The 25,536-nt window shown below is 38.7% G+C and overlaps 1 protein-coding gene across 7 annotated transcripts in view; it reads right to left on the bottom strand.

The window, feature by feature from the left end:
• CSGALNACT2 (chondroitin sulfate N-acetylgalactosaminyltransferase 2) overlaps positions 1 to 25,536 on the bottom strand; it is a 59,777-nt gene that overhangs the window by 6,020 nt on the left and 28,221 nt on the right. For 2 of the 7 annotated variants that reach the window (XM_055589424.1, XM_055589419.1), the window contains exons 2-8: positions 23,134 to 24,063; positions 20,802 to 21,018; positions 19,315 to 19,416; positions 17,610 to 17,705; positions 15,940 to 16,118; positions 14,237 to 14,331; positions 4,103 to 4,184 (exon numbers count right to left, since the gene is read on the bottom strand). In XM_055589424.1, the coding sequence (XP_055445399.1) occupies positions 4,103 to 4,184; positions 14,237 to 14,331; positions 15,940 to 16,118; positions 17,610 to 17,705; positions 19,315 to 19,416; positions 20,802 to 21,018; positions 23,134 to 23,893 (1,531 nt within the window). In that variant the 5' untranslated portion in view covers positions 23,894 to 24,063. Of the gene's footprint in view, positions 1 to 4,102; positions 4,185 to 6,556; positions 6,613 to 14,236; positions 14,332 to 15,939; positions 16,119 to 17,609; positions 17,706 to 18,344; positions 18,437 to 19,314; positions 19,417 to 20,801; positions 21,019 to 23,133; positions 24,064 to 25,536 lie in introns of those variants that run through there. The other 5 variants (XM_055589438.1, XM_055589430.1, XM_055589436.1 and 2 more) reach the window with 5 other exon arrangements.

Genomic DNA, 25,536 nt, shown 5'->3' with positions numbered 1-25,536 from the left:
AAGAGCCATCCTGGGGTCCAAACAAACCTCAAAAACTTGCCTCCAAAACTACCCTACAAAAGGGTTTAAGAGCTTCTCTGTGGCTCAAATGGTAAAGAATGTGCCTGCAATGAAGAAGACCTGGGTTCAATCCCTGGGTCAGGAAGATCCCCTGGAGGATGGAATGGCAAACCCCTCCAGTATTCTTGCCTGGAGAATTCCATGGACAGAGGAGACTGGTGAGCTACAGTCCATGGGGTCACAGACAGTCAGACACTGAGCTGAGCGACTAACACTTTCAAAAGGGTTTAGTTTCATCTGTTCAGACTGGAGCAATCTATGTCCCAGAGCACTGTCCTGTGAGCAAATTAATGCAGCCTAATAGCCGGGTGTGACACCAACAGAGGCATGGGAGGAGACAGTGAAAAAGATATTCACTCAATCCAAGGTCATCCCAGGATGACTGTACACATGCCCTGATGAGTGACATGAGAAGTGACATGAGATGGAGGATGGGGAGCCACAGTTCACTAAAATAGTAAAGCAGAGTCAGTTAATAAACAAGTAAAGGTAAAACAACCCTGGAGGCAGGGGAAATTAATATCTAGAATCCACACAATATATAACTTAAAAAGTCTCATTTTCAAAAAGAAAGGTATTGAAAGAAACAAAACTGTGACCTATATATCAAAAGAGAAGCAGACAACAGAAACTGCCTATGAGAGGGACCAGATGTCAGTTTTAGCAAAGATTTCGAAACAACCATTATAAATATGTTCAAAGAATTAAGAGAAATCATGCTTAAAGAACTAACAGAAAGATGACAATGTCTCATCAAGTAGAGAACATTATAAAGAGACAGAAATTACATATTTTTAATAAGAGAAATTCTGGAGTTAAAAAGCACCATAACTCAAACGACAAAGTCACTAGAGCAGCTCAACAAGTAGATCTGAACAAAAAGAATCAGAGAACCTGAAGACAGATCAATTGAGATTATGTTACACGAAGACAAGAGGAAATGGATGAAGAAAAATGAACATGTCTCAGAGAAATGTGGAACACCATTAACTGCACCAATATGCATCTGATAGGAATATGAAGGGAAAGAGAAAGGAGCGGTGAGAAATAACACAGATCAGAGGCGATGATGGATCCTTACTATTTTATTAAGCAAGAAATCAGGGGGAAAACTTATTAGTTTCACTTAATAGTCTTTTTATTACTATTTGCTGATTTTCCATCATTCGTTACAGAGATAAAAAGACAAAGTGGAGGAATTTCCAGAGCAAATGGCTGACTATAAAAATGAAGGTAAAATGGACATATATTTATGTATTCTATTAAAAATACATCAGCTTCTCAGTGCAAAATTCAGGCTTAAACTTAAGAAAGCAGGGAAAACCACCAGGCCAACCAGGTAAAACTTAAATCAAATCCCCTATGCATATATAGTGGAGGTGACGAACAGATTCAAAGGATTAGATCTAGTAAACAGAGTGCCTGAAGAAGTACGGATATTGCACATTGCCTCCGTAATATTGCACAGGAGGCAGTGAACAAAACCATCCCAAAGAAAAAGAACAGCAAGAAGGCCAAGTGGTTGTCTGAGGAGGTTTTACAACTAGCTGAAGAAAGAAGAGAAGTGAAAAACAAGGAAGAAAGGGAAAGGTACACCCAACTAAACGTAGAGTTCCAGAGAAAAGCAAGGAGACAAGAAGGCTTTCTTCAATGAACAATGCAAAGAAATAGAGGAAAACAACAGAAGGGGAAAGACTAGAGATCTTGTCAAGAAAACTGAAAATATCAAAGGAACATTCATCCAAAGATGGGTACAATAAAGGACAGAAACAGTAAAGACCTAATAGAAGTAGAAGAGATCAAAAAGAGATAGAAAGAATACACAGAATAATTGTATAAAAAAGATCTTGATGACAACAATAACCACGATGGTGTGGCCATACACCCAGAGCCAGACATTCTGGAGTGTGAAGTCAAGTGGGCCTTAGGAAGCCCTGCTGTCAATAAAGCTAGTGGAGGTGATGGAATTCCAACAGAGCTATTTAAAATCCTAAATGATGCTACCAAAGTGCTGTACTCAATATGTCAGCAAATTTGGAAAACCCAGCAGTGGCCACAGGACTGTAAAAGGTCAATCCTCATCCTAATTCCCAAGAAGGGCAGTACTAAATATTGTTCAGACCACTGGACAATTGCACTCATCTCCTATGCTAGTAAAGTCATGCTCAAAATCCTTCAGGCTAGGCTTCAGCATTATGTGAACAAGAACTTCCAGACATCCAAGCTGGGTTTAGAAAAGGCAGAGGAAACAGAGATCAACTTGCCAACATTTGCTGGATCATAGAGAAAGCAAGGGAATTCCAGAAAAACATATACCTCTGTTTCGTTGACGACGCTAAAGCCTTTGACTGTGTGGATTATAACAAACTGCGGAAAACTTTTTAAAGAGATAGGAATACCAGATCATCTTACCTGTCTCCTGAGAAACCTGTATGCCAGTCAAGAAGCAACAAGTAGAATTCTGTATGGAACAACTGATTGGTGCAAGACTGCAAGAGTATGACAAGGCTGTTTATTGTCACCCTGTTTACTTAACTTATACACAGAACACATCATGAGAAATGCTGGGCTGGCTGAGTTACAAGCTGGAACCAAGATTGCCGGAAGAAGTATCAACAGCCTCAGATATACAGATGATACCACTCTAATGGCAGAAACCGAAGCAGAACTAAAGTACCTCTTGATGAGGGTTAAGTAGGACAGTGAAAAAGCCAGTTTAAAACTAAATATTAAAAATCTAAGATCACAGCATCCAACCCCATCACTTCATGGCAAATAGAAGGGGAAAATGTGGAAGCAGTGACAGATTTCTTCTTCTTGGGCTCTAAAATCAATGTGGATGGTTACTGCAGCCATGAAATTAGAAGACAATCGCTTCTTGGCAGGAAAGCTATGACAAACCTAGACATATGTTAAAAAGAAAAGACATCACTTTGCCGACAAAGGTCCATATAGCCTTTCCAGTAGTCACATATGGTTGTGAGAGCTGAAGCATAAAGAAGGCAGAGCACCAAAGAACTGATGCTCTCGAACTGTGGTGCTGGAAAAGACTCTTAAGAGTTCCTTGGACAGCAAGGAGATCAAACTAGTTAATCTTAAAGGAAATCAACCCTGAATACTCACTCACTGGAAGTACTGATGCTGAAGCTGAAGCTCTAATACTTTGGCCACCTGATGCAAACAGCCAACTCACTGGAAAAGACCCTGATGCTGGGAAAGATCGAAGGCAGGAGGAGAAGAGGGTGCCAGAGGATGAGCTGGCTGGATGGCATCACCAATGCAATGGACATGAACGTGGGCAAACTCTGGGAGATGGTGAGGGAGAGGGAAGCCTGGCATGCTGTAGTCCACAGGGATGCAGGGTTGGACGTGACTTGGCAACTGAACAACAATATGCAGTGGAAAGGGAGCCCCTGAGTGAATCAGGAAACATGGAACGAATAAATCAGGTTTCAGCTTGCTTCCTTAAACTATGCTCTGATGCTTTATTTTTGCTGGGTAAGACATGGTGGGATTCGGCAGGTAGCTTAGACCAGATTCTTCATGGTCAACTTGGTTTAGGGGAGTGGATGACGAAGGCAGTGATTCTAAGTCCCTTACTCCAACTACAACCACAGCTAGAGACAGAGATTTTTTTCCCCCCATTTGTTTTAGATACTGAAATTCTGCATTATGTTCAAAAGACAAATAAAGGTGGTTTCCTCTCTAAATAAAAAAATATGAAAGCCCTTGAGCTAGATAATCCAACATTACTTCTAGCTGTAACAATCTGTGATTACAACACCAAAGTTAGGTACAGACCTTTTGTTACAGTACTAGAAACAACTGCAAAGACGGGTATTTTATCTTTATGACCTCATTTTTCTAGTCAAAGACTCTAATAATAAACTTATTTTGTCTTTCGTATTTCCTGACTCTTCAGCTAATCTCAGATATTCAAAATTTATTAGGAAAACATTCAAATCTCAGACCTTTTAGAAAAACATCTTAAGATATTATAGTAAACACCTAAAGTCCTATCTTAAATGTAAGGTATACTTACCAATGGTCAGGAAATCTGATTGGTACTGACAAGTCATTCCAAATCCAAAATCTCGCCAAAAGCCAGAATCCTTTTTGTGAACCTTAAATTTAAAAAACAAAACTCAATTTAATCCCTCAAAAACCAGAAGTAGTTTCAATCAATGATGAAACAAATTAAAACATTTTCCAAATAATTTTTTCTGTAAAAAAGGAATCATTTATGTGATTGATAATGGGATCACATGGCTTTATATTATTAAATCCTTATAAAAACCAACAAAAGTATAGTAATCCCCATGAGCATAGGATTCTTAACCGCCTTCAACTTAATCTGATTCAAGTCTTGTATGAGGTTTGAGCTGAGGTTACTAATAATCAAAGAATGTGATGCCTGATCTCAGGGGGCTTACATTCTATTTTAGGAGGACACCAGTGCTGGAAGCACATACTGTAATACACCAATCACTTCTACACAGCAGACCTTATTTGATGCATGGCCAGCATCCATTCCCCTACCCCTATTCCTAACTGTGTACAGTTTTGCTCAGGTAATTACCTGGCCCCATGCAGCCCATGAGCTTCAGGGACGCTCCTTCCACTAGCAGCATCAGACTGGACTGCGAGCACTCTCCACCAAGGAGACAGTCTCATCCCAGTCACTCACGAACTACTTCACTAACAGGCATTAGATAATCAACCCCATGAATGTAGCCTGTCAGGCTTCTCTGTCCATGGAATTCTCCAGGCAAGAATACTGGAGTGGATTGCCATTCCCTTCTCCAGAGGATCTTCCCGACCCAGGGATCGAACCCTGGTCTCCTGCATCACAGGCAGATTCTTTACTGTTTGAGCTACAGGGAATTCCTAGATAATGTTCAGGCCAACACGCTAAAATAGGACGCTTGTTGGGAACTGTGGAAAACAGAGAGCCCCCTCATTCTTCTGAGAGAGATACTAGAAAAGACGCTTGCTCCCCTTGGATACTGCAGGGCAGGAGTAAGCCAACTATAGCTTCCAGGCTACATCCGGCCAGCTACTGGCTTTGTACATCATTTTACTGTAACACAGGCACACTCATTTGTTTATGAATTGTCTGTGGGTGTTTTCATGGTACAATGACAGAGCTGAATAGTTGCAACAGGGATTTACGGCCTGCAAAACCTAAAATATTCCCTATGTGGCTCTTAACAGAGTAAGTTTGTCAGCCTCTGGCATAGCGTGTAAATATGAAGTCTGGAACTGCTGCAGTTTTTTCCCACCATGAGGGAAGCCAGCTTTAAAATGGAATAGTCACCACTGAAGTCCAAGCACAGAAACAAAAAAATCAGGGCTTTGATGATATTGGGCATGTAGAATCAAGTAAAGGTTGAAGCTTGACAGACTGCCTTTTAAAATTCACAATTCAGTGGGGACCCAGCCATGAACAGAGGTGACCGAGTCTCTGCTACCACAGAGCCTCCATTTGATGGAAAAATAGCAAATAAATAAATATAGGTCTCAGATGGTGACACATGTTAGGAAGAAAGATGCCGTAGGCCAAAGACAGAGCAAAACAGAAGGCCTATTTTAGATATAACAGCCACAAAAGGCCTGAGGAGGTAAGTTTGGGCAGAGACCCTAGTGAAATCAGGGAATGAACTATGCAAATATCTGGAGATCATGCCAGGAGCACGTACCACGGCTCTGAGGTAGGAGCACATCTGGAGTGGTCAACAGTAAAGAAATGACTGTGGCAAGAGCTCAGAAAACAAGGGCAAAAAGAACGTGGCCCCAGGTCAAGAAACATTTTTCAGACCTAAGTGGTATTACAGTATTTTTGTAGGCTAATGGCGATGATCCAAAAGAGGCAAAATGTTAGGACATGAGAGAGTGAAGAAAGCTGGAGGGATGTCCTTGTGTAGACATCAGGAATGAGCTCTATCTAGTTCACTACAGAAGGACGAGCTGGCCTTAGCAAGGGACGTGGGTAGTTCCTCCACTGGGACTGGAGAGAGAGAGGCTGAGGATGTGACAGGGCCAGTGAGGCCCATGGGTCTCATGACAGGAGAATAAGGAAGTGAACACTTGACTGCTGCTCCTTCCTAAGTGAAACAGGAAGCAGGGTACGTGGAGTGAGAAGTGGTGAGGGTTGCTGGGAGGCGTAAGGACAGTGCGACTGGACTGGAGGACAAAGCGCAGAGGCAGCCTGAGATCCAGAAGCCTGTGGTCAAGTATTTAAAGTTGTGCTGTGCAGCGGGAGTGTGTTTCTCACTCTCTACCTTCTGCGGCTCAGCGGCCTGGTTGACAGCGGTGCCCTTAACTAGGCTGGGGTTCTAAGAGAAAACACTGGAAGGAGTGAGGGATGAAGGAGGTGAGTGTATAGCAGAGAGGAGGCTGCAGCTCATGACTGACCATGGAGTCTAGTCAGATATGGAGGGAAGTGAGGATATGGCTGTGAGGAGGGTGACAGAAAGCAGAGAGACTGATCCCTCACCCAAATTGCAGCATTCTGAGACAGCTTCCTCCAAGAAATGAAGTGAGAGCTGGGATCTGAGAGAGAAGCAAGAGTTAATCAAGTAAAAGAAGATATGCTGGGAGACAGTTTCAGGCAAGACAACAGTTTGTGCAAAGGCCTGAGGTGGGAGAGAGCACTGTGGGTGAAAAATGATGCATTTAAATACTGGAGTCAGAGGTATCGGTGCCCATGAATGTAGAGCAGGTCTCAGGAAACGTTGATAAAAACTAGATAGTATATATTTTAGGCTCTGAAGAACACAGAACCTGTCTCAACTTTGCCAGTGTAGAGTGAAAGCAGTCATTCACAATAGTTAAATAAATATGCTGTATTCCAAAACACTCTATTTAAGGCCACTGAAATGTGAATTTTATGAAATTTTCCTATGTCATGAAATATTATCCTTTTGAAAATATTTTTCAACCATTCTTAACTCCTGGGCCCTACAAAACTAGGCAGGAGGTTGGACCACAGACTGCCATCCTGACAAAGGGTACGTGATGGTTATCTCCCCAAGAGTGGGAACCCCAGGAAAGGGTCATCCCAGGAGGAATGACGTGGAGCAACGTTCTGGACATAATGAATTTGAGTAATCTATAGGGCAACCATGTGGAAATTCTTACAGAAAGCAGGAATATAAGAATATATAGGTCTGTAGAGGCAGTAACTTTTGAGAAGAGTTAGGGGAGTTGAAAGTTTCAGGGGACAGTCTGAAAAAGTTGCTGTGCAGAATGAGAACCAACTGGAAAACAGAATGACCCAGGCAGTACTGAGGATCTGGCTGAAGTAGAAGCTAATAAATGAAACACAAACTTTCCTATTCCATTTGGGAGGTTTGGGGGTGGGGAAGGCTTCTTCTCTCCTGCTTCTGCTGCTAAGTTGCTTCAGTCGTGTCCAACTCTGTGCGACCCCATAGACGGCAGCCCACCAGGCTCCCCCATCCCTGGGATTCTCCAGGCAAGAACACTGGAGAGGGTTGCCGTTGCCTTCTCCAATGCATGAAAGTGAAAAGTGAAAGTGAAGTCGCTCAGTCATGTCCGACTCCTAGCGACCCCATGGACCACAGCCCACTAGGCTCCTCCGTCCATGGGATTTTCCAGGCAAGAGTACTGGAGTGGGGTGCCATTGCCTTCTCCGGCTCCTGCCTCTAGTAGAATGTAAAACTTCCTGAGGGCAGGACCTTTTGCTAATTTTAATCACTTCTATATCTCTAGCACCTGGAACAATGCAAGGCACAGCACAGGCTTTCAATAAATATTTAAACGAATAAACAAACTTATAGAGGTATAACTTCTGTGGCAAAACCAAGATTAGGCTCTAATATTCTTATCTCTTCAAAAATATAAAATACATATAATCCTGGTGCAAAGTATTAAAACATCTACTCTGACATTTCTACCCTATGCCAATTCTGATTTAATAAATATTATGAAAATTCTTCAAATATCAGCCTTGGGGGAAAGAGTCATTGGCTTTGATTTTTAAATTGGCACATTTTCATGAAGGAAAGTAGAAGGAAACTCATATTATCCATAATCCCTGATTGTTTTTACTCTTATTTTTCTCCTAAGCAAGTGGGGGATGCAGCTATCCACACATAAGCTACATCTCCAGCTCTCAGCCCCTCACAAACAACAGGTTCATGAATCCCCTGCCAACCCTGACACATCCCCTCAGGCCACTAATAAGAAATATGCACCTACCAAGCTCAAACTGAAGTCCTGTTCTCTCCTCTTGCCACTCCTGTCTCTCCCTCACTCCCCACATTCTAATCCAACAGCAAGTGCTGTTTCTAAATCATACCTAAACCTCTCTATACAATTACCACCCTTGCCCAAGCCACAGCACCTCCTCGATCTACTGCAAAAGCCTAACTGGCTACTTGCAGCTGGAGCCACACACAATTCATTCTCCACAGAATCAAAGCTCCCAAGGCTGTCTATCACCCTTAGCATAAATTCAAACCACTCACAGGGGTATAAACAGGCTCTCCATGACCTGGCCTTTGTGCTCCCTCACCCACTGTGCTCCAGTCACCTTAGGAAATCCACTAGCTATCTTTCTGTCTGAAACCGCCTTCCCCAGTCACTGTGGGGCAGGTTCCTTCCTGTCATTCAGATGGCCCTCCAACAGCCTCATCTCGGAGAGGCCTTTCTGACCAAACAGCACAGAAATGATCTCATCCTTCTTCACAACTCAGCCCCTTTTAATTATCTGCTGGTTATTTGCGAACTGATTTTATTTTCTGTCTCTTCCTGCAAGACTAAAGATTCTTATGAATAATAACCACATTTGTATGGATCTTAGGGTTCCAGTGGTGAATAATGGCTGGCACAGAATGGACACTCACTATTTAATGAATTAATAGAACACAGTGGAGACTATGGAGCCAACATTGCCCGGGCTCCTGGCCCCACCTTGGTGAGCTGTGCACTGGGGGAGGGGCACCCATTCATGCCTAGCTCTCTCTTCATTTATAAAATGCAGGTAATAACAGTGCCTACCTGAGAGGTTGTTACAGGATTAAATGAATTAACATGTATAAAAAACAGAACAGTACCTTGCACAAAGAAAAACGTACATAAAAATACTAGATATTATAGTATTAAAATATCTAACATATATATATATACCATCCTCCATTTTTTAACCTTACATTTACTTCTACATTTATGCAGTTGTATTTATTTCCATTTCATGAACAATCTCTTGACACATAACATTCACCACAGTATATTCTATAATTCAACTTATCATTATTAGAGTTCTACTTGCTTTGAATGTTGTCAATGTTCTGCATACTGCTACTCTACACCTCTGATTATTTCCTCAGGAGAGACTCCTGCTGTGGAAATTACTGGATCAGAGGGATGATCCTACCTGACAACTCTCAAACCAGGAAGTGTACCTGCATTCCCACACCACTGCAGGGATGGAAGAGGCTCTACCCTGCCAGCCTCACTCATGTGTTTTTTAAAAAAGTGCTTTAACAGCAGAAAAAAATTATCACCTGTTGTTTTAACTCATTCTTGTGAAGAATGACTATTTCAAACTGTTTACTATGAATTATTATCAGATGTCTTTTACCTCTTTTTTTCTGTTTGGTGTATTTCCTACTTACTTTCTAATGTATCTTTAAACATTACAGAGAGGAAACTTTTGTCTTATGCTTTTTAAGGAGAATGAAGCTTAAATAGGTTAAATAACTTGCAATGGTTACAAAGTGGTGAAACTAGAATTTGAAGTGGAAGCACTTAAACTTATTTATCTATACAACATCTAGAATGAATCTACTTCAAAACATTCTTTGTCCACATTCTCTCAAACCAGACAAGAATATTAGCTCTTCATTCTTATATGTTGAGTCCATTTTGCATTTCTTTTGGTTTGTTTTTCAAGTAAAATTTTTAGATTTTTAAATTTTGAAACAATTTCAGGTTTACAGAAAAGTTACAACATAATAAAGAGTTTCCATATATTTCTCATGTAGCTTTAGCTTCCTTTAAATGTTATGATCTCACACTGCTGTGGTACATTTGTCAAAACTAAGAAACCAACATTGATACATTACTACTAACTCACTCCAGACTTTATTTGGATTCCATCAGTTTTTTCCTTTATTTGAATTCTACCAGTTTTTCCTTTAATGTTCTTTTTTCTGTTCTAGGATCTGTCCAGGACACTACAGTACATTCGATGTTGTCTCCTTAGTCTCCTGAGAAACTGTGAGTGCCTCTCAGTCTTCTTTTTTATGATCTTGGCAGTTTTAAGTAGTCATGTTCAGGTATTTAATAGGATGTCCCTCCATTTGGGTTTATCTGAAGTTTTTCTCATGATTAGGCTGGGGTTATAGGTTTTTGGAAGAAAGACCACAAGGGTGACATGCCCTTCTTGTTACATCTTATGTGGTGGGTACAACACTAGTGATGTTAACCTTCATTACTTAGTTTAAAGTGGTGCCTGCCAGGTTTCTCTGTTGAAAAGTTAAGAAGAAAAAATTTTCTTTTTCCTTACTTGTTTCTTTGGAAGTGAGTCACCTAGCTCCACCTTGTGGAAAAGGGAGTACCTACAAGAGTTCTTTAAAATTCTGTGGGAAGATCTGTCCCTTTCCACCCCCACCCCATCTAATCTAATCAACCTATCAATCTGTCATTTATTATTATTATTTATCTCCTGATTCACTCACAAAGTTACTCATATCAGTATGGACTCATGATATTTATTTTATGCTGGTGTTATAATCCAGGACTAGTTGGCTGCTCAAATTGTTCCAGCTTCGCCACTGGGAGCTCTTTCATCTTTTTTTTCCTAGAGCTACAAGATGTTCTGGGCTCCTCTATTACCCATCTCAGCACTGAGATCTGGGAGCTGGGCATGCTTATTACTCTAAGGATGTCACTGCTTCTGGGTATCTTGGGACAGAGTTGGGTAATACACATATTATACCATGTATACACCTTTTGACTTTTTTATCCTAAATTGCTATTTAACTTTTTTATTATGTGTTTCATCAACTATTTAAAGAAACTAATGAAAGAAGTTTTACTGGGTTCTTATTGTTGTTGACCACTCTTATTCTTAGGTCTTCTTCTTTCAATATGCTCATTTTTCATTCTGCTGAATTAGAAAAGGCCTCTGAAAAATAGTTAAACTGAGTTCTTCAGTGTTCAAAAATGTCTATTTTGCTTTCAAATAGGTCAAATACGGATTCTATAATTGAAGTTATTTTTCTTTAGAATGTTCAAGGGACTGCTTTAGTATTTTCTAGTATCAATATTATCACAAAGGCTGCAAGTGCCAACCTGATTATTATTCCTTTGTAGATAAGCTAGATTCTGCTACTTTGAGCATCTCTGGAAACTGTTAGGATTGTGCCTTCTGTTCTCAAATGCCAGAAGATTTCTCTTCCCCTAGTTCTTTGATGTTTTCTTCTATTTCCTCCTCGCTCTGTTCTCTTTTCTCTCCCTTTCGGAACTCCAATTATTTAACAGTCTTAGAGCTTCTGAATTGATTTCCCGTATCTTGATTTTTCTCTCACATTGTCTCTTGGTCTTTATATGTCCAGTTGGCCTGTCTGCTAGTTTACAAATCTATTTCAACTGTGATCATTCTGCTATTCAGCCCATTTATTGAGTTCTATAGTTTTTCAATTTCCAAGTTCTATTTTTAGTAACAAATGCTAATAATTTTATGAAATTAACATTTTCTTTAATTTCCTTAAAGATATATTTAAGTTAAAGTTGTTTTCTATTTCTATTCTCATGTGTCAATTTTTCTATTTATTAAAATGTGGTCTTCTTTCACAGTGTGTTCCCTCAACTGTTTGGCTAGTTGTGGTTAGCTGCTTCTCATTTTTGTTTCAAAAATCACTGTTCAAAAACCATGGCTGTTAGCTATCATTACAAAGGTCTATCTCCAATAACAGTGAAGAAGGGGCTAAACATGGTCTTGGACAGAATGTGCCAGTAGCAGTTTACCTTTGGAGTCTGCGGCTCCCCATCCACCCTATAATCAGTAATCCTAGGGCTCTATCCTGCCTCCCTACCTCCAGGGACCAAACATACTGCCTCAGCCTGAGATGCCTGCTGCTCAGCACACCTCCCAGAGAAGCACGCAGACTCCACCACTCCTGTCTTCTATGAGCTCAGAGGATGCAAGGCAGCCTCACTGTCACTGTTCTCCTAAATATGTTCCAGACTGCTCTCTCCTCCAGCAACCAATCCTATGACAACTTCTGTCATCTTACAGAAAGTTCTCAAAATTTAGATCTCCCAATGGCACTTCTCTCATTCTCCAATACTAATATGGCTTTTCATTTTTAATAATTTACTTGTACAAAGGATTTAGAGTGTCAGATAAGGCAGATGTGGTGCCCAGCTGTCATTTTGACCCCATTTGTATCCATATTCCTAATACTGGCCTACAGATAAAGTAGACATCTGTGTATATTATGCTACGTACACATGTTTTACCAGGGATTGGTATGAAGATGGGCTTCCCTGGTGGCTCAGACAGTAAAGAATCTGCCTGCAATGCAGGAGACCTGGGTTTGATCCCCGGGTCAGGAAGATCCCCTGGAGGAGGAAATGGCAACCTGCTCCAGTAATTTTGCCTGGAGAATCCCCATGGACAGAGGAACCTGGCAGGCAGATGATATGGTACTAACACTATCTGTTCTTTCAAAGTTTGGAAAAACTCAACAGTGAAATATATATATATCTGGAGGTTAACTATTTGATAACTGTTCTTATATTTTTAGTTGCTCTTAATCTCTTAAGAGCTTCCACCTCTTTTATTAATAGAATACTAAGATGAGCTTTTATAAAATACGAACATGAATTTAGTTCATGTTAATATTTTATAAACTTTCAAATTTTTCCTTTTAGTTAGTTGTTGTTTTTTTTTTTTTTTTTGGTTGTGCTGCATCTTCATTGCTGTGTGTGGCCTTTCTCTACTGTGGTCAGTGAGGGCTACTGTCTGTCGCACTGCACTGGTTTCTCTTGCTGACGAGCACAGAGTCCAGCAGCTGCAGTACACAGGCTCAGTAGCTGTGGTGTGCGCCTTAGCTGCTCTGAGGCATGAAGAATCTTCCCGGACCAGGGATCGAACCGTGTTCTCTGACTCCGCAGGCAGAGTCTTATCCACCCTACCACCAGGGAATTCCTATTTAGAATTTTTAAAAACTTACTATATGAGGTTGATTTCTTGTAATGTTTTCTAATTTCCTATGTTGTGTTTTCTTTTATACCCTGAATGTACCTAACTTTATGATTATTCTTTTTCCTGCACAAAAAGAATAAGCTCCTATGTGTGGCAACCTATTATTTTTCGTTCATTAATTTCTGCTTTTATCTTTACTTCTTTTCTGGAGTTATTTTTCATTTTTTAAACATGTTAAATTATCTTCTTAGTTTATTTGTTTCCTTTTTGTTCTTAATGTTATTAATAACAATAAAAGATTAGGCTAAACGCAATGTACTATGGACCGGATCCTGGAACAGAAAGAGGACAGTAGTACAAAAACTGGTGAAATCCTAACAAAATCTACAGTGAGTTAGAAGTAACTTACCAATGTTAATTTCTTAATTTTGACAAATGAACCATGGTTATGTAAAATGCTAACATTAGGGGAAACTGGGTGAAGTACAGGAACTCTCTATACTATTTTTCCAACTTTTCTGTAAATGTGAATTATTCCATAGAAGTTTAACTTTTTTTTTTTTTCAAAACTTGTGTAACTTTGTCAGTAACTGTTAAATTCTGATATATGGCATTCCTATTCTAAAACTTTCTAAGTAATTTCTCATAGTATACTATTCCTTCTTATTTAGTAGTTTTAATTTCCAGTAAGGTTTTAAAATTAAATTTTTAGCATCACTAAAAGTAATTTGGTAGAAATGACCAGAAAATCTTCACAATCTAGAACATGAATTTTTCTCTGTAGCCTAAACTTTTCTCTCCCTCCCCAACATCTCTGCCAGAATGACACAACTCTGAAATAATAAATATGAAAGCATGTTATGGAGGAGGGTACACTATGAAAATGTATTTATAGTAACTATAGTTTTTAACTGAAACTTTTTCTACTAGTGAAACAAACATTAAGGAACCTAGCAAAGGTCTTTGAGGCTTTTTCATAACTGACAGTAAGAGTCTTACCAGCTGCTGTTCCACAGGTGGGGGCACATCCAGGTTGGCATAAACGATGGCAGGGTTGTAAAGACTGAACACCACAGGGTAAAACACCTTCTTACCTATAAATGAAAATATACATTTACACCACAAAAAGAATAAAATAAAGCACTGATCTTTACTGTAATATCTACTACAGTTTTGTTAAAGTTTTTATTACATATGATGATTTTATTTTATTAATATTGCATTCTATCAACATTCAGGTTACTAAAAACCTCATGTTGATGATCACGATAATGATTTTACAATGTATCAGTAGTTCAGGCTATGAAACTATAACCCTGCAAAAGAACAGAGAAAAAAAGACTAAAAGATGCTTTATTCCCTTTTGACATGTTTATTCCCTTAACTCTGAGGAGATGCTCAAAAGTATTCTCTTAGCTGTTCATGAGGTGAGCCATTTATTAATCATTATTTCATTGAATTAGCAGTAACAGATATAGGTTAACCAATCACCAAGAAACTCCAAAACATCTACTAAATCCATCCTTCAAAATGAATTGTGAAACAGTGAATCCAGAGGATACTGTACAATGGATATACAGAGAATAAGTAAAATATAGAACTGCAGACAGATCTGAACAAGATTTGGAAAACCTGGGAAGACTAGTTTTAAGTACCCGATGGCCCCTCAAAAGGCCTTGTTATTAGCTTTCAAATAGTTAGCACTGAAGAGACCACTAAGGCTAACTAGCTAGCCCATCGCCCTCCCCTCAACAGAGAACACCTTGCTGAGACTGGCTTCAATCAGACATGGTCATATAAAGTGCTCAGAAACTGCAAAGGACCCTGTAAATAATGTGGTAGTCTTTTTAATACAAGATCCCTAGCAGACTTCATTCATCTTGATTAAAACCCACGTAGGGAAGGGGAGCTCAATTTCCCCAAGACAAATTGTTCTTTTACATTAAAGAAACAATTTAAAATGAATATAAAATACTTCAGATAAAATATTTATTTTACATTAAGCAAATACATCTTCAACTACCACATTCTGGCCTTCATGCTATCTGCTACAAAAAAAGTAAATCTAACCCTCATTTATCCCCCTGAGTCTCAAAGAGTTCCTGACAACCATCCCTAACCAAAATGATTCACAAGAAGATAACCTGCATGATCTGAGTAGTTCTATAAAAAACATACACTATGAAAAATTTTAATATAGAAAAACCTCATCACATTACAATAATATCTGATATATAAGAGTCATTTGCTCTTATCATTTTTGAAATATGTACAAATAAAACAAAGTATAGTAGTCATCCCAAAATGCACAGTAGTTGCCCAAGCACCATCTAGTACCTAGACTTCTCTGTGAGTGCACGCCTACATGCATGTTGGCACCACCTGACTGAAGAAGAGTGTTTCTGACTCACACACATTACACTGCTTGGCTTTTTCTGAGTTCTACTTCCTCCTTAATCAATTTCAAGACTTTTTATTTCTTTGCATTTGTTTATTTGGATTCAGATGTATACACTGGAATCTGGCCATAAAATAATAAGGGGTATGAACTTCAGAGGGGCAAATTTTTACTTTCCTACTTAATATTCCAATTAAATCATGCCAAATATAACTTTAAAAAACTTGATTCAAAATATGGAATGCGCTGACACTTGAATGTTCTAAAATTTTACACTCAATTCACCTGCCAACATTTTACACACCTGGCTCAGCATTTAATCGGCAGCTGTTAAGGAATTCGGCTGAGAAATATATATCGACATCACAGAAAAACATCAAGACTTCTCCCTTGTCCCAGGCTCGGGCACCCACGTTTAGTCCTCGTCCACGATTAAATTCTTCATTCAGTGAGACCAAGGTGTAATTGTGAAAATTAGACTCACTATGAGGAAAACACATACAACAAACGGTAAGTCCCACTTGAAGCTGCCTCTGTTAACACAAGTTACAAAAAATACTTTACACTTCAGGTATTTATTATGTTGGGTCTATATTGATATAGGGAAATCATCAGCTTTAAATGTCTCTATCATCAGGGATACAACTAAATGCCCACATCTGAGGCAACATGCTAGTGACGTGAAGTTAGTATGTGTTGAGAGGCCACTACCTTTCATGATCTTAAAAACCTATTGGGTGGTTAAGAAATATACACATGGGAAAACAGTCATAGTGTCTGGTAATAAATAATGCAATCCACATGAATGATACATACAAAGAATATTCTTTTCTCGAGTTTCTTAGACCTTTATTCTAATGTACCCTCATGAGAGGGATCCCCTTCACACCACACGTGAAGTAGCCCTGACCTCCCTTTGCTTCAAGCTTCATCCCTCTGTCCAGTGTTGTGTCCCTCAGTATCACCGGACATGTCTGTTCCAGTGTCTCCCACTAGAATGTAAGCTCCGTGAGAGCAGGGATTTTGTTTTGTTCATTACTATGGACACAGTGCTCCTCACAGGGTATGAGTTCAATAAGTATTTTCTGATTGAATGAATGAAGTGCAGTTCAAGAAAAAAAGACTGCTTGTGTCTGTAGTAGTTAGAAAAGATGTCAGAAGCAAAATTTAAGTTATGCCTTGGTTAAAATACTGAATTTAGTGGGGAATGTAAAGGTCATTCCAATTAATTATTCTCAAAGGCAAGGAGGTAAGAAAGTAGAAAGCTTTTTAAAGAACAGTAATCAGACAAATCAGACTGGAACACAGGGATAAAAATGGCAACAATGAGAGAAGACCAGAAAAGGGTCAGATTGAGGAGGAAAGGTTAAAGAACTTGGTTAGTGTTCTGAAGTCAAGGAGGAGTCAGGGTTTTTCCACAAGGGCAGTGGTTTCCACAGCCAAGGGACTGCACCCACTGCAACAGATCTGCCTGAGAACGTGGTAGAAACACAAATTCTCAGGCCCCACCCCAGACCCCTGAATCGGATATCAGGGGAGGAGCCAAGCACCTGCAACTCTCTCTCGACAAGTCACTCGAGACAAGTGACTTATGTTGGAGAACTACTGCACTAGGGGATAGCTGGATCAAAAAAGGAACATTTTAAAAAGATTACTCTTACAACACGATAGAATGGGGACTGGAGAGATGGATGCCAAGGCTCAAACAAGGCATGGAGTGGACTCTGAGTGCCCCTGCCCCTCCACCCGACATGCTGCAAATCTCTCTCTTCTTTTGAGGAAACTGTCAGTCACCATCTCTCACTCCCAGATCAAGTGGAGGAACTAATCATAGGATATACCAACCACAGTGACTTCCTAGGGGCAGGGAGCCAGACTCAAGCTGGGCTAATCAAAATATCCCCACCCCACCTGGCCATAGTAACTGGCTCAAGACTGGGCAAAAGTCCTTCCCTGGGATTTTCTCAACTGGACCTGGGAGAAAGCTCTTTCCTCTCTGACAGCAAAGCTGAGAAGATGTGAGCCCAGAGCCGCCAACAGCCATATACCTCACATGTGGAAGGAGCCAATCTGCAACAGGAGAATGAAGTCAACATGCAGAGAAAAACAGACAAGAAGACAAGAGAATTCTGATGGTATTCAAATCTCTGACCCCAGTCACTGAGACACCAAAGCTGTTTTGGTATTCTTCATTAAATTTGGTTTTAATAATCCCTTTAATCTGGGGAATTATCCAAGATTCTTCAATAACGCTCCCATTTTCCTCAAGTAAATTCAAAATAAGTTAATAAGTTTCCATCATTTGCCACAGAGGAGTCTTGATTAATGCAACTTCTGTGATACTAACATCAGTCACTGGCACTTAGTAGGTGATCTGCAAATGGTAAGGAAGGAAAGGAACCTGGGTTAAGGTGGTGGCAGCAGCAAGGAAAGGGCAGAGCAGAGGTCCTGGGCAGTGCGCAGAAACTGACTAATTACAGGGAAAGAATGAGTGAAAGATGCTGCCCTCAGACATCAAGCCCGGGGATTATGAGAATGAGCTTAGTGTGAACTGAAAGAGGGCCGTCAGGAGGAGGAGCTAGCGAAGGGGAAGGAGAAGACAGTGTTTTTCGTACCCCAATGTTGTGAGTCCCTTTGGGCGGGAGCGCACTCCCTCCTCTGTGCCCAGTCCTATCCCAACCACCCCAGTCAGACTCCCAAGCAGTGTACCTGGAACATAGTCGGTGGGACTCAATGAATGTTAGTTGAACGACTCGAGAAGAAAGGCCGGCCAAAGCTGGACTCTTAGGGAGTGGCCACAACTAGCAGAAAGGTAAAGAAGCAAGTAAAGGATACAGAGTTGATGTGGTCAGAAAAGATAATCAACCTAGTATCTTACATTATAACATATCTACATTTACAAAATATATACATTTTACAAACATCAGAGGAGAGTTTCAAGAAGGAAATACTTGTTAGGTATCAAGTGTAAGAAAGCAGTCAAAGAGGATGACAGAGAAAAGGCTGAAATTGGCAGTTAGGTCCTAACTCTGGGCCCATAACTTAGAGATGAAAAGGAAGAGAAGCTACAGAATTAATAATGGAGTATTAAGGAATGACTAATTCATTCGTTCAAACCTCTGAGCACCTACTATGTGCCAGGTACTACATGAGTTGCTTGGTTAGAGAACTACTGTTCTGTGAGGTTTAGTTGTGAAAGGACAGAAACCTAATGGTAGTTTCTGGGTACTGCACAGTCGGGTGGGGGTCTCTGAAGGATGGGGGAGACCTAAGCATCATTTGCAGGGAGAGAAAGAACTTAGGAAAATGGAAGGAAAGAAAGGTGGCAAGTAAGAGACAAGCTTAGAGGATGATATAAAAGTGAAAGGATTAGACTTAGAAAAAAGTTAAGAGTTCAAAAGAAGGAAATGAAGAGTGAATGGAGGCAAATACAAAGAAAGTGAGTGGGCCACAGAGTAACAGCACCCTAATCATGCCACGCTGAGGTTAAGGAAGACGAGTCATTAGAGTTGCATGAATAAACTCAGGGGTGAAACGAGGAACTTACTACCACCACCACTCACATCTCAGCCAACTTTCAACAGCAATTATTCAAAATTATTAATTCATTAAGTATCTGAAATTCTCATTCTTCTGCTATTATACATACAAGACTTCAATGTGGACACGGCTCACCAACCTTGCGACAGATTCTAGGATAGACTTGACTTTAGAAAGTCCTTCTTTACCAAAATACACCACTGTGAGATGAATTCTCTTGTCCTGATGAATACATACATCCCTGACAGGGTTGAAAAATAAAGTTCATTCAGGAAAATATAGAAGGCACTACTCATTCAGAAGGCAATCATACGAAGCTTTACAAGAAAACAAATAAAGCATTACTCATTTAGAATGAAATCACATGAAACTAAGGAAATATAAAACTGGCAATATTGCTGACTTATTAAAGGCATCACAGCAAATGTGTAACAGCATATATGTCAAAATGAATGCAACACTTGGAGAGCCAATGTAAGCAGCCCAAGAAGCTGCCATATTTTGAAACATTTTTGGAACTTTTGCTTTGGTATTGCCTTCAGAAGCAAACTATAAGATATTCAAAGAATAAAGTTCAATCAGTTCAAAATCAAATAAATAACTCAAGTTTTAGTTCAAAACTTATTTTGTCCTCAGACTACCTAATTAGAGAAATTATACCTATCATCAAGGAAGAAATATTTGTCATGATTGAGATGATTAACTGTAAAGAAAAATGTAGCATCTGAAGGTAATTCCCAAAGGCAATTAAAAATGCTTTAGGAAATCAGATCTCAAGCAGGCAATTTCAAAAAGGCAAAACTCATTTGGAAGCATGATTTCTAGATGTTCTGTAACAGAATTGTGTTAACTAGTTTTTATATCCAACAACTCCAATGAGAACAAAAACTGGGATTACAAAGAATTAAGACTACCATATTAAAGTATTAAACACATGACAATTATTAAATTAAAAAAACAAAACTTTTCTCAAAAGTCTAATATGTAGTTGTTAATTTTTAACACTTCAGCATATAAAAATATCCAAATTTAATAATTTAAAAAATGCTTTTAAAACCGTTACAATCTTTGCTTCCCAAGATAGAATAACATTCTCCCATTTTTACTTGAATATGTCTTTTCTCCCAATTTTGAAATTCAAATTGTTCTCAGGGGAGTTTTCTGGGGAGATAGTAATGTTCCATATCTTAATTGGAAAGGCAGTTACAAGAATGTATAAATTTGTCAGAAGTCATGAAACCTGTATGCTTGGAATAGGTCAATTTTATTGTATATAAGTTACGCCTCAATCAAGTTATTTTTAAAAATTCAACTTGTCCTAAAATGAATTCAAACACAATTATAAAGGTAATCAAATTTAGTTCCTAATAGTTGTCACCCTCAATTTACTTCACAGTTCAAACTGTCAATAGCATAATACATGTGTCAATAACACAATACATGTGTCAGTAACACAATACATGCCTTAAGAATAAAGGAAATATTAAAAACATAAAATTCCCCAAAGCCTATAAAATTATTCTGCAATTCTAAGTAACACTACTCAGTGAAGGTAAACTAAATAAAATGGCATGAAATTTTTTTTTTTAGGAGCACTTAGCCAAATCACTAAGCTCTGGGAATTACCTGAAGTTCTGCATAAACTGTGCAAATGCTTCAGTTCTTCCAGCAAGTGGCACGATGATATTAATAACTGATCTAGTAATGTCAATCATCTCACTCTTCACTTTCATGAGAGGTCCAAAAGGGCGGAAGAGAGTCACGTGTCTGTATTCCATAAGGTCTGCTTTCTTAAAAAAGAGTTCATACTGTGTGCCCTTATCTTTCTCAGTGCGATAATAACCTAAAGGAAAGAATTAGGAACAAAGATGTCTCCATATCAAAGTTCACAAATTCAGTACGACTACTGACCTTACTCAACGATCAAAAGTGTGAAATCAGACTTGTACAGCTTTTATACATTTGTGAAAATTTTATCCCCATGATACAGTCAGTAAAAACTACTACTTTAAAAGAAGGTTAAAAAAATATTCTGCTCTATTATTCAATCCATAAAATTTATTCCAAATGATGATGATTCCTTTTTACATGACTTTTTTTTAAAAATAGCAGAATCTATCAGCACAGAAACCAAATGATGAAAATAAAGAAATTACTTCTAGCAATATTAAGTTCTAGACCTGAAAGTCAAAACTTCTGTTGCTTGGTTCAGCTTAACAAAAAATGAATTGAGTGTATCTGTGTCAGGTACTAATGGTATAAAGAGGGCTTCACGGTCCCAGTTCCATCTAGCAATAGAGAAAGAAAAAGGAAATAATAATATAGTGATATACACATGCAAACACACAGACTCTAGATAGAATGAAGTCAGACAAAGAAAAATTAGTGTAAATTTAAACATGGTGATCTGAGATGCCTTTGGGAGAAAAGCCTGGAAGTCTATTAGGCAATCTGATTTGTAAGTGTGACACTCAGTAGAGAGATTAGACCTACAGATGTGTCAGTCAGCCAATATCTGGAAATAAAATGGTGAACAAGAGATTGGTCCCACTTCTCCTGAGGCTTATAGTCTAACAGGACTACAAATCAGGAAATGGGCAATGCGGTATATGAGGACAGTGCTCTGAGAGGGGGCACAGGGTAGAGATTACGAGAACATATAGGAACACTGCTATCTTAAACTTGTAGGTTGGTGATGACCTCCCCAGAAGAAGTGACATCTAAGCTGAAGTCTGGAACAGGCACAGGAGCTACTAAATCATTGTCCGTAATTATTTTTCTGATGAGGGAAGTGGCACAATGGCGGAAAAGCAAGGGACAAAATATGTTCCATAACAGAAAAATCCTGTAAGTGACAGAATCCCAGGAGAATTATATTTAAAAAAAAAAAAAAAAAAAAGGCAGGAGCTACAGAATATAAAACTGGCATAGGTTCCTTTCTTTTTAAGAAGACATAAAGACATTTTACATATCTTAGCTACTTCCTCTGCAGCTTTCAATTCTGCCATAAGCTATAAACATATTGAGTGAAAAGATAAAAAGCTGAGCCAGCAGAAAAACTACAGGAGTTTTGAAAGAAACAACCCATCAAAAACTGCAGGAAGTGACGGGGTAAAAAGAGATGGCTATAAGGAGAAGATAGCTGAAATGCCACAGAAAAGCACAAGGCCCTTGCTGACGGGCCTCCAAAGGCTGAAGGTATTACATTATAGCAAGTGATACCCATGAAGACTGGGGTAAAAAAAAACAAACCAAAAAACTACATGTGGCATACAGAATCAAGCAAAGAGAACTTTTAAGAAATATTTGTATTCAAAATGGCTTTAAGCCTACAATTAAATATCTAGCATGGGGTATAAGATGGAGATGGGTTGGGGCCTATAATTATTCCTGATATAATCTATAATTATATCAATCAACAAATTTCTTAAATGTATACAAGTGCTCCTCAACTTTTGAGCCATGTCCCATCTTGACATTTAAAAATGCTATGCCCTTTTTGCAGTCTGTATTGAGAAAATGGGTTTATTTCTTTACTTTTCCAAATGCCAAATATGTTTTTCAAAATTATGTATGCCTCCTTGATGTTCTGACATGTGTTTCTCCTCCACTCAAAATACAGAATAACCACTAATCTTAATTAGGTTCTTCTTTCCTTTAGCAAATGGTTTTCAAATTTTGAGCTTTAGTTCATACATTTTGAAAAATATAAAAAAGGAACATCAAAACCAGTTCAGAGATGAATGCAAATACATATACATGCAAATACACATACAACCCTAAGAGCCGTTCAACTTGGGGAGTATTCTGCTATACAAGCTTAGATTTCTTCTATTTCCCTGGTTCTTATTTTCTATTTTATTTTGATCACATTATAACTTTTTCTGACATATTATCAGCATACAATACAGAATTTTGTCACACTAATGTTAACAGATCAACACATTTTTCACATTACCTTCTATGAAGTCATTTTCATTAAATATCAGTTTCTCTCCAAGGGGACCATCCTCATCTTCCTGTTCATCATCTTCATCAGGATTATTAATGACCTCCAAGCCAGCTTCAATAACTTCCACCAATTCATCTCGCTTATCTTTTCTAACTGGCTTTTCCTCAGGATGGCGAGTGAGACCCATTTCCAACTGGAATACCTTCATTAAGGTAAAACTTTCGAAGGGAATGACTCCATACTCACTAGGTAGTTTGGCTCCTATGCTAACTTCAGCTTTGTCAATTTGTGAATGAAGAAACTCTAAAAGGTCACTAGGTGCTTGTTCTTTGTTGCTTTGATAGCTTATGCCATTAGCCCCTACATTCTTTCTCTCTTGTAAAGATCTCATCTTCTCACTCATTTCTTGTAGTTCTTGTTTCAGTTGGGCAATTTGGCGTTTCAGACTGGTTGCTCTGGTTTGATAATGTTCTTCTTGCTCCTGTAGGAGGGCTTGATAATACTCTTTACCATAATTTTCCCCAATGATACCAGGAAGAGATGCATTTCCATCAGTCTGGGGGGCACATTCCAGAAGGTATAAAAATAATATCAAACTGCAGAGTAAAGCAAGACCCAACAGTAGCCAGTGGGTCCGGGTCTGAAGAATCAACCCTCTTCTAGGCATTCTTATTAATCTGGACTTGCCTAATGAGATGAGCTCTTTGCTTGTTAATACCTTTTGCAAAAGGTTATAAAAAAGTAAAAACAAAATCAAGATTTCCATAAAAAGTACCAAAATGAATTTGGCTGTAGCTTAAAAAATTGCTTCCTTCAGCAGTGAAGACTACTTGCAGACATGAGAAATAATGCATTTTTCCTATACTGTTACCATGATATCCAGAATAAAAAAACCTGATCTACACAGTCAGATACAATCCATGGGTGTTGATTTTTCTGAAAGAAACACATCAGAATCAATCAGAATTTTGTTTCCTTAAGCATATCAAACTGTTGACAGCTTTAGTAAGCTTAGCTATGTGATATCATAGGCAGACCACCATGAGAGCCACTAATATACTATATAATATTCAGTTAATGCTGGGGGTAAGTATTAAGAAAAACACCTTCTGAAACACTAAAATATATGTAATACTTTCAACCAGAATATCTACATGTCCATAACTTGAATGAATCAAGGAAACATTAAAATTATGTTTAGCATAGTTTGTGTTACATAGATTATATCGGTCCCTAACTATTTGTAAATTACCTCATGTATAACTCTATACTAACATAATATTTCAATTAACTCACCATTTCCCAACTATAACATATCACCATTTGGGAGCTGAGCTTCTATAAACTGTTTTTGTTACACTGATAATGGCTTTCTAGAGAGAGATATTTTCTTACTGTTTATTCAATTCAAGCATTCTACTTTATTAATTTCTATAGCTCAACTTAGTGAATCTAAGAGACTTAAAATTAAGGGCGGGGGGAGAAGCAATTTCAGAAGGCCACAGACATCTGGAAAACACATTAAGAAACATTTTTATATCCAAAGTCGTTCTTCCAGTAGATTATTTGAGCATTAGATCACATAATTCTTTCCACTGTATTACACAGCAACAGATTTCCTACAAGTCTGGAAAAGTTTGGAGTCTATATAAAAAAAAACACGAACATGTTTATCTGCAGGAAAAAAATTAAAGAATCCATTATGTGGGTGGGTGGGTTAGTCGCTCAGTTGTGTCTGACTCTGCGATCCCATGGACTGTAGCCCACCAGGTTCTTCTGTCCATGGAATTCTCCAGGCAAGAATACTGGAGTGGGTTGCCATTCCCTTCTCCAAAGAATCCATTATAAATTTACAAAATTACATGCTATCATTCATACTACAACCAGTTATATGAGCTCTTCCATGTTTCTTTCTAAACTTTAAGGATACTTAATTCTAGAAATAGAGAAGATTAAACCTAGGAGACAGGAAGCAGGGAAGGCCTCTACTGCAGAGAGAACTACTAAAGAAGTGTCTGTCAAGAAGAATATGTGATACTACAGCTAGCTTTTAACAGAATTGGTTTCTGCCACTGCAGCAGAACCTGTGGAAGAGAGTCACTGGGGAACATTGATCCTCATCAGTTTCTTACTGATCCAGAAAGTCTGCATGCCTTCTGTGTAAAATGCTGTGATTTCCCCCTCCCACACTGTGGCACATCTCTGTACAAAATGTGGGATAGATTCCAACTTCTTTGGGCTACTGGATCACAAACAATGGACTTTACAATCCTTAGCCATTTATTACTTTAGTTAACCAAAAGATAACCATGTATCCTTAAAAATTTAATTCACAAGTAAATTTTACTATGATGGCATCTTTTTTTACTGATTTTAAATCTTATTTTAAGTGATATAGAAAAATAAGGA

The sequence above is a fragment of the Bubalus kerabau genome, chromosome 1 (assembly GCF_029407905.1).
Source record: "Bubalus kerabau isolate K-KA32 ecotype Philippines breed swamp buffalo chromosome 1, PCC_UOA_SB_1v2, whole genome shotgun sequence".
NCBI classification, from domain to species: Eukaryota; Metazoa; Chordata; class Mammalia; order Artiodactyla; family Bovidae; genus Bubalus; species Bubalus kerabau.
The sequence above is the reverse complement of the archived record's forward strand: the minus strand, read 5'-3'. Positions and strand labels throughout refer to the sequence as shown.